General features: G+C 46.7%; 1 protein-coding gene across 1 annotated transcript; it reads right to left on the minus strand.

Annotated features, from left to right (window-relative positions):
• Positions 1–1,918: 1,918 nt before the first annotated feature.
• LOC105284697 lies at positions 1,919–15,133 on the minus strand. Its single transcript, XM_011348421.3, has 9 exons — positions 14,827–15,133; positions 13,944–14,155; positions 13,287–13,713; positions 12,633–12,837; positions 12,369–12,527; positions 11,290–11,536; positions 4,112–4,203; positions 3,716–3,940; positions 1,919–3,163 (listed from the first exon to the last, which is right to left on the minus strand). The coding sequence occupies exons 1-9, from the start codon at positions 14,892–14,894 to the stop codon at positions 2,528–2,530; spliced, it is 2,271 nt and encodes a 756-aa protein (XP_011346723.2). The 5' UTR covers positions 14,895–15,133; the 3' UTR covers positions 1,919–2,527.
• Between the last annotated feature and the right edge of the window lie 1,978 nt (positions 15,134–17,111).

Below are 17,111 nucleotides of genomic sequence, written 5' to 3' on the forward strand. Positions count from 1 at the left end.
ATTGAAGCATTTTTAATATAATGGATGATTTGAAAGTAACACGTATCAGCACGCCTCAAAATGATCCATGATTGTGAAATCACAGAAACCTTCAAGTCCGACGATAAAACGGCCAAATAATAGTCAATATTATCAAAGCGATAAAACCTGTATACTGCGCTACATCAAAGATTTCCATCGTGAGGCGGGCTACGACTCGCTCAGAAAGATCACTCGCTCAGATCGACCGATATTCAACGCGGCGAGACTTACGATTCGACGAGAATTACGAGAGCAATCTCTGGTCCCAAGTGCAGTTTAATGCAACAATCACATCAATCACGCTGCAGTGCACATCGCACGTTTCGCTGAACGATCGGAAGACTCACCATCCGTTGCTGCGTTCATTTCTCGATACCGCGCAACGATCGATGACGACGTGTTGCACCTCCTCCAGTAGTTCTCGATGATCTATTCTTCGCGAAGACTGGAAGTGTAGTCTTCAGGATGGACGTACTCAATTTCTCACCTTAGCGTCTACCGTCCGGAGTGGCGCAAGACCAGCCGGGCTTTCGAAGTGTGCTTCAAAAGTAGTCGAAGACCAGGGGATTCCCGTGCATCGCGCTTAATAGCAACGGGGTCGTTCACCGTCGTGCATCGGGGGCACGTGTCACGATCGATCTCTCCGCATGCTGACGCGTTTCGGCCGCGATCGTGTGATCAGGAAGGCGACGACGGTGCGCGACGACGTGCGGTACCGAACTGGGCGCGTACCCGCTCCGACACCGCCGATCACTCTCTTATGCACAAGACGACGTATCTGCCACTGCCGTTATCGGTCGAAAGTCGACTGCTCTTATCGTTGCGAAGCATTCATCCGCTAGTCGATCTGTCGGCGATCTGAATCCGCAAACTCGATAATGGCGAGAGAGAAGAGAGATCACGCCCAGCCGAAAATCTTTTATGACCGAAGGTCATTCTGATTGTTGCGTGTTTGCTTTGCGATCATGTAAGTGCGAAGGTAGGCTGCCAGAATGACGACTAACTGAAAAAATTGTGGAACTGTATTTGTGTGCTTATATTAATTAAAGGACTGTGAAATTGGAATTGTATGTCGAGAGATTATTACAGTGAGCATTTAGTGTTATCGTAAATATTAGGTATGCTATCTCTAATAATAATGTGAATTTAATGACTCTGATAGTAGCCTACATAGTTTCTCTCTTTGGGTTTAAGTACTAAAGTAGTTTATCATCAGTATCTCTTTCCGATTATTTGTTGAATTAATTATAAATACTTTAAAGATAATCTAATTATCTAAATAATCTTTTACGATAATCTAACTGGTAGCGCACTTAGCGCAAATACCTGGAACTGCATGTCAAAAATAAACTTGATTAAATAATTTATTATTGGTGATATTAATTCTTAATGATGCGATAAGAGTTGTAGTATCATACAATTTCGAAGTATTCGTAAGTTAATTTAAATAGTTAATTAAAATAGTTAAAATTTCGGGGGATTGACGATGTTGATAAAATCTGCTCCTACTTTCGCCGTTATCAATTTCAATGGTAATGTTATGATGTATACAGACCTGTGAGTTTTACGCTCGGAGAGCATTTATTAGTTGATTAATTCGGTTTGCTTTCACGCGCAATCAAGGTAGGAGAAAGTTCTGTAATGTAACGGTAAGCATGGAACCGCTGAGAAGGCCAATTCTACTGGATGATGGGTGATGGGAAGTACAGGTGTTCTCTTGAAAAGGAAAATGAGAAACTACGTATTAAATAGGAAAGCCTCTAAGCATAACATCATATGGTGCAATATATTGCTATATTGGTACACTTTTGCGTAAAGAGGAAACGGGGGAAATGGTGAAAAAAACGCTTGCATTATAGAAATCACCGTGAATGCGTGAATGAAATAAGTAGCATCATTGACGGTCTGGTCTCTTTATTCTTCAAGAGAATAATGCGATGCTTATATGTCACAGCAATCGACGACATGTTGAGACTTAGTCAGAGCCGAGAGTGTTATTCATACATTCATCGATCGAGATTCAGATCTCGCTAGAGCATCACTCCGTATGCTTAAAGTCGAGTGAGTGCCCGATCGTATTTTTTTTGCAGCTCTTTAAATAATTATTAACTAACATAATAACAATCATAAATATATATTAGAATTTTCTCCCACATCCTACTAATTCTTTCACTCTCCTACGCACGCTCTCTTGCGACCATTCTTCTTCGTCTTCAATAGCGAGTACAGAATTTAATTACGAGATATCGAGTTTACTTTACAATATTATTTTTAATCTGTACGTCCGGAAAGAATTTCTTGAGATACGTTTCTCTATAAGATATAAAAGTGGTAAAATCCGCAATAAATACATCAACAATTAATATCTCACGATCCAATTATCGCTACGCAAGCAGCGTGAAAACAAAATCAGATTATAGACTAGGTGTCCAAATCGCTCGCTTATCAAAGTGCCTGCAGACGCGTTTTCTACGGATCTCGACCGACTCCTGCGAATATTGCGAGCTTAGAAATCCTTCTTCTTCTCCTTGCCTACGAGGATGTTGTCGTGATAACTGATCTCTTGACCGGCAACAGCAGGATGCAGGTAATGTGGCTCCACGTCGATCTTCTCCTTCACGTCCGAGTCCAGCACCAAGGAGTGATGGGGTCCGCGATGCAGATGCTGCTGCTGTTGCTGCTGGTGTTGATGCTGATGCTCGTGCTGGTGCTGATGGTGATGCTCGTGCTGACCCTCCTCGTCCTCCTGGCTGTATTTCTTGAATACCTCCTTCAGCTTCTCCGAGAGATCGATCTCCTCTTCGAATTTGGAGAACATCTCTTTCACGCCGGACTCATTCAGCTTCTGCGAGTCCTTCAGTTTCTTGAAGAGTTGCAAGAAGCGCTCGTTGGGTTGTCCTCCATCCCTCGTTGTGTTCTTCGAGGCATTCAAGTTTGGATCTAACAGCAAATCCGGTGTTTCGTGTACCACGTTCACATTCTTGTCCAAGTTCTCCTCATTCAGGGATTGCAGCAAGGTGTTGTAGTCTGGCTTGATCTTCGAAGTCTCCATGCAGGAGCTGCAGGAGCAGTTTGTGATGATTTGCACCTTCTTCTGCATTGTTATCGGATTATTCTGCTCGTCTTTGCAATCTAATGTAACCTGAGAATAAAATATGTACGAAATATATATGTAAAAAAGAATAATATTTTGTGATACAAATTATATCATGTTACGTTAAAGGAATAACGAATTTTTCAGTGTTTCTGTGAAACTTTTCGCAGTTTAATATTTTATGCCAGTATTTTATAACAGTGCAGTTATCTCTTATCAAATTTATAGCTCACGCTTAAAATAAAGCGACTAATAAAACGAAACGAAATTACTGTGAAAACATAATGTACATTATTTACGCGATGCAATGTAACTTTATTATAGTTTAAGTCACGCGCTTAAAGCTATTAAAAGATAACGGACAAGTAATACGTTAAACATTTTTTAATTAACAAAATAACTTTTGTTGTACACGTGCAAGTTATTTATTAAAACTAAATCAGTACACACTGCAGTTTTTAATATCAAAATAACATTACACAAAAAATAACATTGTAAAACTAATTAATAATTGAGAAAAATTATGGAAAATGATGGAAAGCGTGTGATTTGTTGATGCAATTATCAATCGTGTTAATCGAAATTCACAAAAATACTCACTGTGTGCCAAACGCTGTCCAGAGGTTGGCAAGAGTCGCAGTAAGGTCTTATGAGGTCACCGGGTGCGGAGGGTTCACTGTGAGGGACCATGTATGAGAAACAGGCGCCGACACATACGTTGTTGTCCAATTCCTGCGAGGAACATTGCGGCCACGTCACCACTTGCTTTATGGGTGTCGTCTTGCACCAGCTGTGCTTATCTGGATACAGCACGATGTTGTGAACCTGGAAGGTATATGGAAGGTAAAATAAGTTTCATCCAGCTGCGAGAAGAGAATGTTAAATTAATTAATTATACGAAATTACGCTCTATCCTTGAAATTCTCATCAAGAGAAATAAATTTGAAAACGTGAAACGAATAATTTGTTAGTGTATTAAGAAGGAGAAACGTATACCTTGTGTTCACGATGAGCATCCAGCAGTGCAGAGTGCATCGTTAGCAGCAACATTGTCGCCATGAAGAGCCGCCATATCGTCCCCATGATCCCTAAAACGGTACAAGGAAACAGACGGTATCCGAATCTTTCCAATTCAGTCGGATGAGAGAGTTAAATAATTCAGGTATTCGCGAGAGGTCGGTCGTATAATTCTTCCTCAGGTATGCAAAGATGAGAAGTTCGTATGATCACGACGGCGGAATTGTTTTCAGCGCCGAAGAGTTACCGCGCTAGAATAGAAGACGGTTGTGGAAAGAAAGAGAGAGAAAGAAAGAGAGAGAAGGGAATTGGATGGTCTTGAATGCAAATTTTGATCTTTTCTACGAATCGACGTGACCACTGCAGTCTCCGAGGTACATGTCGGGTGTCGGAGTCGTGATCATTTTTTCCCGAATGAACGATGATCGTAGCCAACGCCGTCTGAAATGATTGAGATGACACGGACCCCCGTTCGAGACGGATTCTTCGGGTTGAACGACCGGCTAAAATTGCGTCACGGAGATTTTTCGGTACGATCAATTGCATCACGTTGTCTCTTCTTTTACTCTCGCGGTGTCAGGATTTATAAATTTTTTTTTCATCGCTACACTTGCCGTTGGTGACGAAAAAACGGGCCTTGAAGCAGCTGGGATGTTTGAGTATCGGTTTCTCCAAGTACTTGTAAAGTGCACAAGTACGACGGCACGATATTATCTGAATAAATTACTTTCACTACCGAGAAGTTAATTAGCTGGTTCGCGCGCGACCATCAAGTATCCGTAAAGAGACTCGTCGAAAGTTATGGTCCGCTCGCTGGAGTTCGGCGCCGACGAAGAAACGGGTTCTCGTTATTGGATGATGGCGCGACGCGGTTCATTCATAGATCGTTAAGGCCGATCCCCCGATCTCAATGTGGCATGCTCGAGTTTTAACTTTCCGAGATTCTCAGATAAAAGAAGTTCTCGTGTCCTCGAAGCTTGGCGTATAGGCGGGAATCCGTCGTGGATGTCCTCGCCATAAATAGCGGCGGATTTAAGGCACCGAACCATGGGAATGCGATGCACTCCTTCCGGCGATGTAAATATTTCTGATGTCGGGGGATGTGGCGCCTGAGAGATAAAAGATAGAACAACGCGCCCACCGTTTAAATACAACGAGGTAAAAACAACGAAGATGGAGATTCCGTGAATAAAAGGACTTTACCGACATTGAGAGAGGAGTGGAATGGAATTTATCACAAGTCTCATAATTCATCATCTTTTTTCAGAACGATTCTCCCTTTTGTAATATAAGAAGTTACACGAGAGAAACGAGGAAGAGTAACAATGAACACAATAGTAAAATAAAGGAAAAGAAGTTTTGGGCGAAAAGCACAGCGTATTTAATTAAATTTTATCACAGGTACCAGCACGAGTCTTAACTTTGAAATACGCTCATTGACGAGCACTCCGACGTATCGAGGATTAAATCTTCGCGGCGGACCGACCGCAACTACATCGATACGAATGTCGAACCAGGAGAACGCGGTCCAATTACGTGGTCCCTTGGTTGCTTTTTCGGCTGCTCCGAAAAAAAGGACTCAAATCGAGAGATCCCGCGGAGAGACGTTGCATAGATAGATACTCTCGTGCGAGCGCTGTCCTTCGAGGGATTCACGTCCCCGTCGAAGCCGGGAACTCGCGAGCTGAATTCCAGACAACGGCAAGAATCTTGTCCCTCGCTGGACAATTGGTTGCCGGCATTTCCAGAGTGAGGATCGACTTTTCGTCTCTCCAGCCGTCTCACTCACAATGCGCTTCGATTCCGACCAATTCTCTTCTCCCCTTTGTTCGTTGTTTCGCCTCATTTTCTCCTCGTCTTCCTCCACCTTCTTTTCCTGCTATTCCACAGCTTTCTTCTACGGCTTTACCCCTCCTGCGCGCGCTCCGTTCGCAGGAGGATCTTTTTCTTCGCTCCGCTCCGCGAAGCAACCCTTCGTCCTCCTTTATTCTCACGCGGAATCTCTCCGATCTTCCGTTTTTTATTTCGAGTTCCGAGAACCACCGTGCACGGACAGGGCAGCTGCCGCTTTCGTGAATTTTCGTGAAGTCCGCTGATCGGTGTGTTGAAAATAATCGAAATGCGCGAAATGGAATGAAGCAACGAGTCGTCTTTTAATGATCGAAATTAATAGGATGCGATTGTCATCAAGTGGTCGATAAATGGCCGCGGAATTTATCGTATCGCAGGGATGAATCTCGTTCTTGCTAGGGAGCATGTTTACAGGACGCAACTTGAGAATTTCGACGAAACGTATCACGTTTCAAAAATTAAGCCTCTCGAGTAATTCTTGTTGAATCACCCTGTACGCTTCGAGGCTGCGGAGGTGTGGGGCAACACGATGCGGCCGCCCGTCTCATTTCTACGAGCGGAGATTTGAATGACCGAATAGGATGGAGCAGGGACGTATTCTGGACAAGGCCCGACGAAACTTTTTTAAACCGCAAGATCTCATCTCATCATTTTAGGGATATTCCAGCATTCTGATGATTTGATTTTGGCAACAAGCTCAAGTTACGACGTATAATCGCGTAAAGTACGTAAAATCGATGTACAACGAAATAATTAGTTTTTTAATATCGGTGGTAGAATTAAATCTCACATCGCTTCGCGAATTTAATTTTTTATAGCATGCGACCACTCTCACGCTTCATAGTTGAACAATTCCCCTTCAAGTACTTAATGAAATTTTATTTATTCATCCATATAACGTAGCTATTGAAGAAACATCGGTGTATTATAATAGAAAAATCAAAATTTCAAATAAAATTAAACATTACATGATAATATTTAATCGACGTTTCTGTAAAATACACAGATGAAAAGTCAATTTCCTGTACGTTCCAAATTATCACGCTGTTGCGCTGATTTGCACTTTTACAATACACTACATTATCAGGAGTTTTACATTTCCGTCAGGTATATAAGTAACTACGGCCCTGCGATGGCCGCAGCCAGAAGTCCAAAGCTCTTTGTTGCTGCGCCACCTTCTCTTCTCGCCTCCGAGTCCGTGTCGGTGGCACGGAGGACCTCCGGCCCACCTCCTTCTTCGCCTCCATCTCGGTCCCGTGCCTTCGATTTGCTCGTGTCCTCGAGATACCGAGAGTGGATGAAGAGAGAGGAAGAGAGAACGAGAGAGACACACGGGAGAGAGCAGGAAGGCAGCGGGATCGAAGCGAGAGGAGGAGGATGGAGAGAGAGAGAGAGAGAGAGAGAGAGAAAGAGAGGGGTCCTGCGCCCAGCCGCGAGATTAATTTGATTTTCAAGCAAATTTGACGCGCCCCCGAGCCTAGGCGGTGCCGGCACAAAGAGCGCCGCGCCTGTCCGCCCATGTGTGTGCCCCGTCGAAATCCCCGACGGTTTTCCATCGATCCTCCTGTTGATCCCTCTTCATCTATCCTCCGTCGACAGCGGCAGCGCCCGACGCGACGGCGCGTTCGTTATAAAAGCGCGATACGCATCGCGCGTACGTTTTAGCGTTGAGTATTAGACGTTAGATCGTAGCAAACTGAAACGTCAGATAGCATGATAGCTATACGTATCGATGACATCAGCAGCGAGTCACCCGACGAGCAACGACAATTTCTTCGACCCCGGTACGACGCTCGTAAGATGCTCCATGCATCGTCGCAGAAACAGATCTCAAATATAGTTGACGTCGCGTGACACTTGTCTGTTACTCTCCTCCCAAAAGAAATAAATTAAAAGAAGAACGACCGAGAAGTCTTGTGTATCGTTGGGAATCATAGCGCGCTAGAACTAGCTGCGCGCAATTCTCCGAGTGTGTCGAACGGTAGGAGGAAAAGCAAGCGAAGAAAGGCCACATCCGTCGACGGGAAAGGCAGTTCGCGAGTAGGTACGCTTTCGCGCGTGTCTTTCCCGAGCCAGGCCAGTTTCCCCTAGCTACGCTGTTCCCTCTCCGATCACACAACGATCACCTTCGCCAGCCTCCTCTCGTCGATAATCGTGAAGCGATTACGACGCAGGGTCACGCAGTTACTCACGCGATGAAGCTGTCTCAGCGGTAGGAATGGTTTTTTTCCTGGTGACAGCCGCGTGTACGCGGCAATCATTCTGCGACCTGCGTATAATACCCCGCCGGGGGAGGAGTAGGACTCGGTCGTCACGAAGTTCAATCTCCCGGACTTAATGATCCGGTGCGCGGCATCCCGAGCGGATCCCGAGATGACGGCGAGTGATATATCCATAATTAGGTGTCTCGGGCTTTAATCTCCCATTGGTTTTAATGAAAATCTCCACCTCCCGTTTTGACATACCCTAATTTCACATTTCGTTGGGACGCCGGCGCGCCTGACGTTTTTCTCCTTTTCGATCCCCCTGTCCTTTTGCTCTCTTCAGGATATCGGGGCACCGTGGGCGAACTAATAGATGGCCCGGGGGTACGGGGTGAACTTGAAGGATGGAGGAGGAATAAGGAAATAAAAAGTAAAAGGAAAGAAATCGGCTGCGCGAGGGTGCAGATCGCGCGAGGATACCCGGGCAAGAGTAAGAGGAGCAGACGAGGTATAGGGCCCGCGGCATACGGAGGGAGTGACCAGGAACGGGCGGGCGCGAGGGAGACGGACGGCGCCGAAAAAAGGAGTTTGCCAACAGCACCGGGGGATGCCCCGAAAACACGCTGGACGTGTGGCGCCATCTCGGCTCCTTTTTTTTCTCCCTCTTCTTCGTCGTCGCCGTCCTCCCCGTGCGCGCGGCCCTCCTCGTGCTTTTGTTTCTTCGCCCATACTAATTCTTCGCGGGCTGCACGGGCTGCGGCGTGCCCGGAACGCGTGTGGAGAACGAACCGGAGCCGCCAAGAGGGGGGATTACGAGGGGGGCGAGCCAGGCGGAAGAGGACTTACGCGAGCTTTGCTTCGGTCCTTTCGTCTTCGAAATGGCCCGATTTTTTGTTTCGTCTTATTTTCTGTGTCAGCGGACGCTGGTGCTACTTCATAGAAAACGTTTCCTGCAACGTGTATCCGAAGAAAGTTTCTTGCACTAAATTCCGGCGATCGCCATTCCGCTTATCTCGACTTTTACGTTCCGATTTCGAGAGATACTTTTGTTACGAAACGCATTGCGTGGGCAGACGCATTTTGATTTTGCTTTCCTCGTTCTTACTTCGCACGGGGTTCTAGTTTCCTCCAATCGAAACGTGAAAGGAGAAGACGGAAGCGGAGGTGGACCCCCGCGTACGCGCAGAACACGCGTCTCGTGTGCGCGACGCTTTAAGGCCCCCTCGGGGGCGCAGAGTGATGTGCGAGTGTGTACGTATGTGTGGCCCCCGTGAGCGTCGACCACGTACCTGCAAACGAACGCTCTTAAAAGGGAGGGCACAGCCAAAGAACAGGTCGTTAAAATGTAATGACATTGTTGTTTTTAATGCTCGCCTCTTTAAAACGGGCCCCTTCGTCTTCCCCGAGCCTGCCCGCTACTTCTGGCGCTACCAGCCCTTCGGTCCGTCCGCCCGACTAAAACCCCTTTAGCCCTCTCCCTCTTTCCGGGCTCACGCGAAAGACGAGGAGGAACAAATTGCGAATTATCCGCCCTATCCCGATCGGTGTTGCTGCTCGGAAGTATCCAGTTACACGCTTCACCGATTCTTCTACGAAAGCGCTTTTCGAGCACAAAACAGTATTGTGAGGAATAGGACTATACGCTGAAGACTGAACAATCTTCAGTACAGCTTTATCTTGAGAACAATTGTCAGTATCTCTAAGTCTAATCAAAGATGTCTAATAAATTAATATGCACACAATAATACGTGAGAAATTGTAATACAGTAAAGGAGGAGAGACAAAAAGGAAAAAATTAAACGAGTCAAATTTTTTATTGGGAAATTCAATCGTAGCTTCAGCAAAGGATCCTATTTCACGCCAAGGCTAGGATGCAAACGTACGTACGAGAGACGCAACGTTCGATGTTGATCAACGCGGAATCTCTCGGAACGTCAATATTCGCACCTCGCCAGATATCTATAAGACCGACCGATTAAGTTGGACGGTAGTTGCGAGAGCCGCGGACCAATCGCGGACACTCTCCGTTAGAAAGGAAGCGATTATGGGTTCGCTACCGCGCAACAGTTTAGCTGGGAACTTAACTGTTGCGTCTAAGAAGAGCTATCATTAAGTCCGGAGTAAGGGTCTGGGGGCATTAGGATTAGTGGCCGAAACGTTTTGGATAGGGTGCTTCTGTATCTACTCGAGTTCGTCCCCGGACGTCCCCCGGCCGCTCCTCGACGGTCGCTCCCATCGCGATCATTGTAACTCGATCAGCTGGTGTTGGGTTCTCCGTTCCTCGAAGCGCAGAGGCATGGTGGTTTTGCGCTCACTTGAAACACCCACCAGCTCCTCTTGTCGATAAGACGGACTTACGAAAGAACCTACACGAGATCGCAATTGACTTCGCATTCGGGCCTCCTCGAAATCACCAATAGTGCCTAGAGCGCTCGGAAGCCTTCGCGATCCACCGTCGATTTATTCAGAATTCCGCAGCAATGAGGATACATGGATCTCGGACTCGCGTATGCGCCACGCGGGCGTGGACGCGCGCGCGTGTCTGCGCGTACGTGTGCATGTATGTATGTACGTGGATGCATGCACACGATCGCGTACCAACATGTACATGCACATGGAGCATACAGCGTGCTCGCGCACGAGAATGCGTTTCGAATTTCGCAAGAGACGGACGATCTCCCGCAGACTCGTTTCCCGAGAATCGGCGATTTTCGATCGGTTTGACGGCAGCTGGAGCGGACGGTCGCAGCAGCCGACGAGAGGAGCCGTTACCTCCAAGTACGTAACGCGGATCGGACCGACCTCGCGGACGCTCGAGTCGCGACCTGGCCGCGTCGAGTTCGCCAGCGGCCCGGGGAGCCTTGGCTTTCCCGCAGAGAGACTGTCACTCACCTCGGTGTGCACGTCACCGTCGCTGTCCCGGCCGCGAACTGCGCACCAACACCGCCGCCGGTTTCCTCGCGAGAGCACGTAAAGCAACAGATATTCTAGTCACCGCACAGGCGGCCCAGGAATCTCGCCTCTCTCGCGAGCGGACGGCGCGAGAGAGAAAGAGAAAGAAAGAGAGAGCAGGAGAGAGGGAAAGAGAGAAATCGTAATCACCGGAGGCGAAGTGCACGAACGTGGAACTCGAGGGAGTGCGTACGAGAACCTCGACCTTTCGAGTACTCGGTGGCTTCCGATACCACGAGGCTTGAGAGCCGAGCCGAGCTGAGCTAAGCACGATACTGTGCTGCTGCCGATCTCTCGTGTTCCGTTCTCCTCCTCCTCCTCCCGCCAGCCTCCCGTCGTCTCCTCCTCTTCTTCTTCCTCCACCTCCACCACCAGGGTTCTCCTTCAGCTCCTCCTTCTACTCGCGTTCGGTTCCCGCGCCGCGTTCCCGTTCCGTTCTCCCTCTTCGTCGATCCCGCGGTACCGACGTCGGCGTTCTCCGCAGGTGCGACAGAGCCGAGAGAAAGGATGACGGGGCCAGCGGGGCGGACGCGGGAACGAGAAGAAATCAACCGTGAGCGAGAGAGACCTCCGGGGGCTACCACCACCTCGGCCGCAACGCGTTGCGCGCGTACTGTAAAAAGCAATATCGCCCGAGGCGTCACACCGCGAACCAGTAAAACTTGTCGCACACTAGCATCGTCTTCGACATCATCGTTCCCATTGTCGTTGTCGCCGCTGTCGTCAACGTCGCGCGACCGGACCGCGCGCGATCGCGTTCTCTCCGGGGCGGAGCAGCTTGGCGCGAAGGTGACGAAGAGGAGGATTCGGGGATGGCGAGTCGGGCGCCGCGACGCGCACCTCCATCGACGTTAACGAGATCACTGAGGGCTGCCGCAAGAATTCGGGGTCCGGCAATCGGAAGCCACGGCTGGCTGATCGTGCTTTCCTTTTTTCTCCCTCTCTTACCCCTCGGTTCCCAATATGCATCTACAGCTTTTTTAGACACATTTCTTTCTTTCAAAAGCTTTCAGAAGCTGCGAGGAGGGCTTTCCCACGCTTTGTCTAGACTTAATAGATATATCATATTCTTCTACCACAAGAACATCAGATGCGTGAATATGCGGCTGTAGGGGGCATTGGGAACCGAGGAATTAAATTACGAACGAGTAAATCAACTGCGCAGTTTGTACAGGGGACACTTCGGCATGCACGATCTTCTCGTTTCTCTGCGAGTTGGAATTGCATTATTTCACGAGTCGCCTGATCGCTGGCCCCAAGACCTCTCTCAAGTACCGCTGCAGATCCCTGCACTTCTGCTCTGTATCCGTGTCTTCGGAGCTGCCCCAGATGATCAGACCTTCAGCGCCGAGACTGGCAATAATATTGATTGCATTTTCGGTATCCTTCTGCACAGATTAAATGCCCCATCGATATAAGTAATTCGGCCCAAAAATCTGTTGATATTTGGAATTGACGTCTGTTGACGTTTTAAAAGGCTCGAAACAACTCACCTTGGTCAGGAAGTCGTTCCTCTGGTCCTGATACTTGAACCAGGTGTAGGGAAGGACTGGTTGCTCGCGCGTGCTCTTCCCTGCCATCCGCAACGCCTCCGATGCTCTGCCCTTCACGAAACCCACTCGATCCACCTCCTTGATCTCCTGCCTCAAGTACACGGAAGGCAGGTGCACGTCCTCCAGCTCGAACAACCAAGACATTCTGCGGAAATGATTACCCATGATATAATCCTCGGCTTTCTGAACGTTCGCGGCCATTCCTTTATCGCCTCGATTAGATAACGCGGAACTGCAGGTCGCCTCGGTTTTTAGCGCTCCGCTTATCCCTGACATTGACCTATTTCGGGTATAAACATCGTAATCTCGATACAGTGATCCGCCATCGTTCCCCCATTCCGGCGTGACGTCGTCACCGTAAATCAACCGGTTGGTTAAACAGCGCGTCCGTAAATTTTATCCGCGGCGACGCGATTCCAGTTGTGTCAAGCTGCGAATGAACACGGTGATCGTGGGATTGCGATGCGATCGTTAACATAACTCGCGCGATGAAGCGCGCTGATGATGACGCGCGTGCACGTACACGCTATTAAATTATACGGACGCGCCTTATCAGATGCCGCAAACTATCGATTCGTCGGATATATCGCTCACCCGTCGTTTTCTGCCATGGTCTGTCGACTGCAGTGCGGGCTGCGTTGGCCAGGTGTCTGATTGAAGCAATGCGGGTAACCGTAGTAGCCCCAAGCGGCCTTCGGCCGCAGCTTCTTCGCCGTCTTCAGCGTCTCCTCCATGAATATCCTGCCGTACTTCTCGAAGCGACGTTTTGCCTCCTTCTTAATGGCCGCGTCGCTCCATAAGGGATGCCGCTCACGTTCCAATTTTATGGACAGGGTCTTGTAAGGTTCGAGAGAGGCCCAGTTCTGTCGGAAGATCGGCCGCCAGCTTTCAAAGTCTATTACGCCGACGCCGCTGAACGAGACGTCGGGGATTTGCTCGAGCAAGTGCTTGCGAAACATCTCGAGATGTTTCTTCAGGTCGCCTTCTTGGGGCACGCCGCCGTTTCTTCTCGTTACGTCTCCTGTAAGATTCAGAGGCCGCGGATCGGCGAGCAAGCCAACGTAAAAATATAAAAATCTTGAGGACACGCCCAACATTCCAGAGTTGTTTAAAAGATTGGGATTTTAAAAGATTTAAAAGATATATGATCTGATGATACGATGATGTGATATATAAATGGACAGGTTGTTGTCCTTTAGGGATGTGTTGAAACGGTTTTATTTAGAACTCTATATGGCGCTTTCGACTTACCCTTTTTATCTGTCAGCAACGCTGGAAACATTCCAGGATCGTACAGGATCGTGATTTCTTCACCGCGAAATTTGTCCATGATATTCTGACGAATTCCGAAATCATTGAGATTCTCGAATTTTATGCCATATTTGTGACACATAAAGCTGGGCACGTTCCAGTAAGCGTCAAACTTCCGCGGACTGACTGCCTCGGGGGTCGTTGAGCTTGAGCTGGACAGAAACGTGAAGTAATTTGCGAGTGGACAATGACACGTTTAGATAAGATATTTTCGGTCCACCGGATTCGGATGTCTCATGTTGGGACTTTTATAGGACTGGATTAGTCCCTCGCAAAAATAATTGATTAGAATTAACGGTACGTTGATCTAAAGATTTATTTCTGATTTTATCATAATCTCCATTGTTTAAGATAAAAGAAGTACTAATATTAATCGTGCAAATAATTTTAATAAAAAGGATATCTGATTCTCCGTTACACACTGTGTTATTATTTCATGAAAAGCAGAATTTTCTATACTAATCTTTGTGCAAAATAGTAGTAAGATATTCTGTACGATAACAAGTTTTAATTTATAACAATCTAATCTACGAAGCAGCTGAAAGTTTATATAATTTGTTTATATAAAAACGCAACAAAATAAAACATGTATTTAGGACGATAAAATTCAGAAATTAAACGTATGTGACAGATATCGAAGAAGCACGACAAATTATTTAAAAATAGATAAAGTTTTATCATTTAAAGGTATAAATGGTAGCTAAAAGAGAAACTAGCGACGGTAATTAACAGAGAAACGAGTTAAACTAAGAAATTCAATTTTCTTCCTTAAGAAATTAGCGATTCTCTAAGAGTTGAAGGATGAATATTCCTGGAGCGGTACCCGAAGAAAGTGGCGGCCGCGACGGTCGCAAAGACAAAGATCAGAGAGCATCGAACTGGTCCTAGCATCGTGACTTGGTCCAAGTTTGGCACAAAGTTTCGCAGCAGCTCTACGGGCTCCAACAGCGTGATAAGCTTCTCGCTGGTAAATTACTAACTGACGATCGAACGTCCCGGGACGTCCGCGGTGTCGCGGGCGCCACTAATTAATCAATTGGCGAGGTGGTGCGAAGCAATATGTAGCTTCACGCGAAAATCGGGGCCCCCCACAGTGCCCAGGAGTTAACGTCGTTAGTACACTAAGTGTGCGACTGAATTCCGCTCGATTTCAGGCCAGTATTTATTCCACATGTGTGTCTCGTGTCTTCCCCACCTACTACTCGTGCTCGTCGACGCCTCGCAGCGTTATCTGGCTCCGGGTATTGTTCGATGTAATTCGACATTTCCGCCTTTTATATATTCCTCCGCATTTTCTCTCTTTTTCCTGTTTATTGTTCCACGCCGCAGTGCAAATAATGCGCGTGCCGCGTTTCCGAGCAGGTCCGAGATGCCTGATGGACGCATATTGACATTGCCATTAAACGCGACGCGAGATCGATACAAGCGTGTGCCTGGTCAGGAGCTTCCTAGATGATGAAACACGATGTAAATTGCCTTGCGAAATAAATGCACTCTGCCTCTCTTTCTCTTTCTCTCACCTTCTTCTCTCTCTTCCAATGAAGAGCACAATCTTAGTCACTTTAAAGCGATCAGAGCTAACGAGTAGTTAACAAGTACCACGATCAGACGTCTACTCACAATTTAAAGGAATTTCTTCGAACTTCCCGCAAGAGGTATTTTATTGTCGGAAATGAGAAACGTACCACTTTACCATGTATGATATGTACTACGGAATGTCTTGCACTTTATTTCTGATTGTGATGTGAAAAGTCTTATCGTTATCGTACCGACATATCAGAAGCAATTTATGCGTTGCAAAAATTTTTATGAGAATCGTGACCTCAGGGGAACTTGATAAAGCGCGTCTTTCTTCTGTAACGTTATTAAAATTCTTTTATGCTTGCTTTTATGCTCTGTCTAGAAAAAAGCAATAAAAATCTGGTAAAGCAAAAGTGGCAAGAACACTGATGGATCAATAGACATCTGTGGGTGTAATAGTAGTATTACACATGCACAATCAATGTCATTTAGGATACATGTTACTTAATGTAGAATGATACAAAGATTTCGTCGAACTAATTATCCCGCGCGTTATCGTCAGGCTTCCTCATAAGGAAAGCACGTCACGTTCGTAAGCATCACGGTAGACCCCCATTTTATATATCCCTGACTCAGTTTAGGCCTATTGCATCAACTTAAGGGGGCCAACATTCAGGTCGATTTTACTATTTAGGAATTTTACTACGTATGAATATGCTTGTAGACAGTTCGTGGCGCCAGGAAAAGCGATAAAAATAACTAATGAACTATGAGCACTATATCAATTACCGATCATTAGCGATATCTCTGGATCGGACGGTTTACACGCTCGCTCAAGGCGGCATGCGATCCGTGTCCTTCTGTTTTCTGGCATTGATCGATGGTGTGTACATACAATACAACAACGAGTCTACAAACTCATCTATCTATAAGCGAAATGTAAATTGGAACCGGTTAATCGCTACGGGTATCATCATCACGGGTACATCATGTTTTTCTTCGTTATCTTTGAAGAGACCTTGCGCGTCGCGGCCGTGCTCTAGGCTGCCACGCAACGTTCCCCAGCGGTGATCACTATGATGACGAAAAGGGTACTACCTTGAGTGATACACGTGAGATCAATTCTTTTTATTACATCGCTCTAAATTCGTGAGCTACCGCGGCTAACTCTTTGTTGTTGCTCGTTGGCGTCCGTGCAATGCGTAACTTTTCAAAAGAAAAGCTCCGAATAGATTTACCTATCCTCTTTATCAAAGCTATTTGTTTTCTTAAAGGAGGTCGAACGAATACATTTGATACCATAATCGAATGGGTTGTTTTTTTGCTCGATATATTGTTGGACTTCGTTAGACTGGTTTCCATGTGCCCCCTCGGGTCTTGTTGCATATCTAATCTACTAGAACTAGAAATCCTGAGTTACATAAATCCGAGTTCTACAGCCGTTATATAGGTTACTGGCAATTAAGAACGTGAAGAAATATCGTTAAAAAATTTCTTGTACGAGAATATGGACAGCGCGAGATCAGCGGGGGAAGCACGAGGAAAATCGAGGACGGTAAAAAATGGGTGCAAGTTGAAAATGCATAA

This window comes from Ooceraea biroi, chromosome 4 (genome assembly GCF_003672135.1).
Source record: "Ooceraea biroi isolate clonal line C1 chromosome 4, Obir_v5.4, whole genome shotgun sequence".
NCBI classification, from domain to species: domain Eukaryota; kingdom Metazoa; phylum Arthropoda; class Insecta; order Hymenoptera; family Formicidae; genus Ooceraea; species Ooceraea biroi.

What these genes read in the sequence shown, in the direction of transcription:
- LOC105284697 (XM_011348421.3), bottom strand. Translation starts at nt 14,894, where the DNA reads ATGCTAGGACCAGTTCGATGCTCTCTGATCTTTGTCTTTGCGACCGTC. An exon ending in GCGGCCGCCACTTTCTTCGG is followed by an intron (nt 14,156 to 14,826) that starts GTACCGCTCCAG and finishes GTTTCTGTCCAG; the next exon opens with CTCAAGCTCAACGACCCCCG. An exon ending in TGGACAGCGTTTGGCACACA is followed by an intron (nt 3,164 to 3,715) that starts GTGAGTATTTTT and finishes TTTTATTCTCAG; the next exon opens with GTTACATTAGATTGCAAAGA.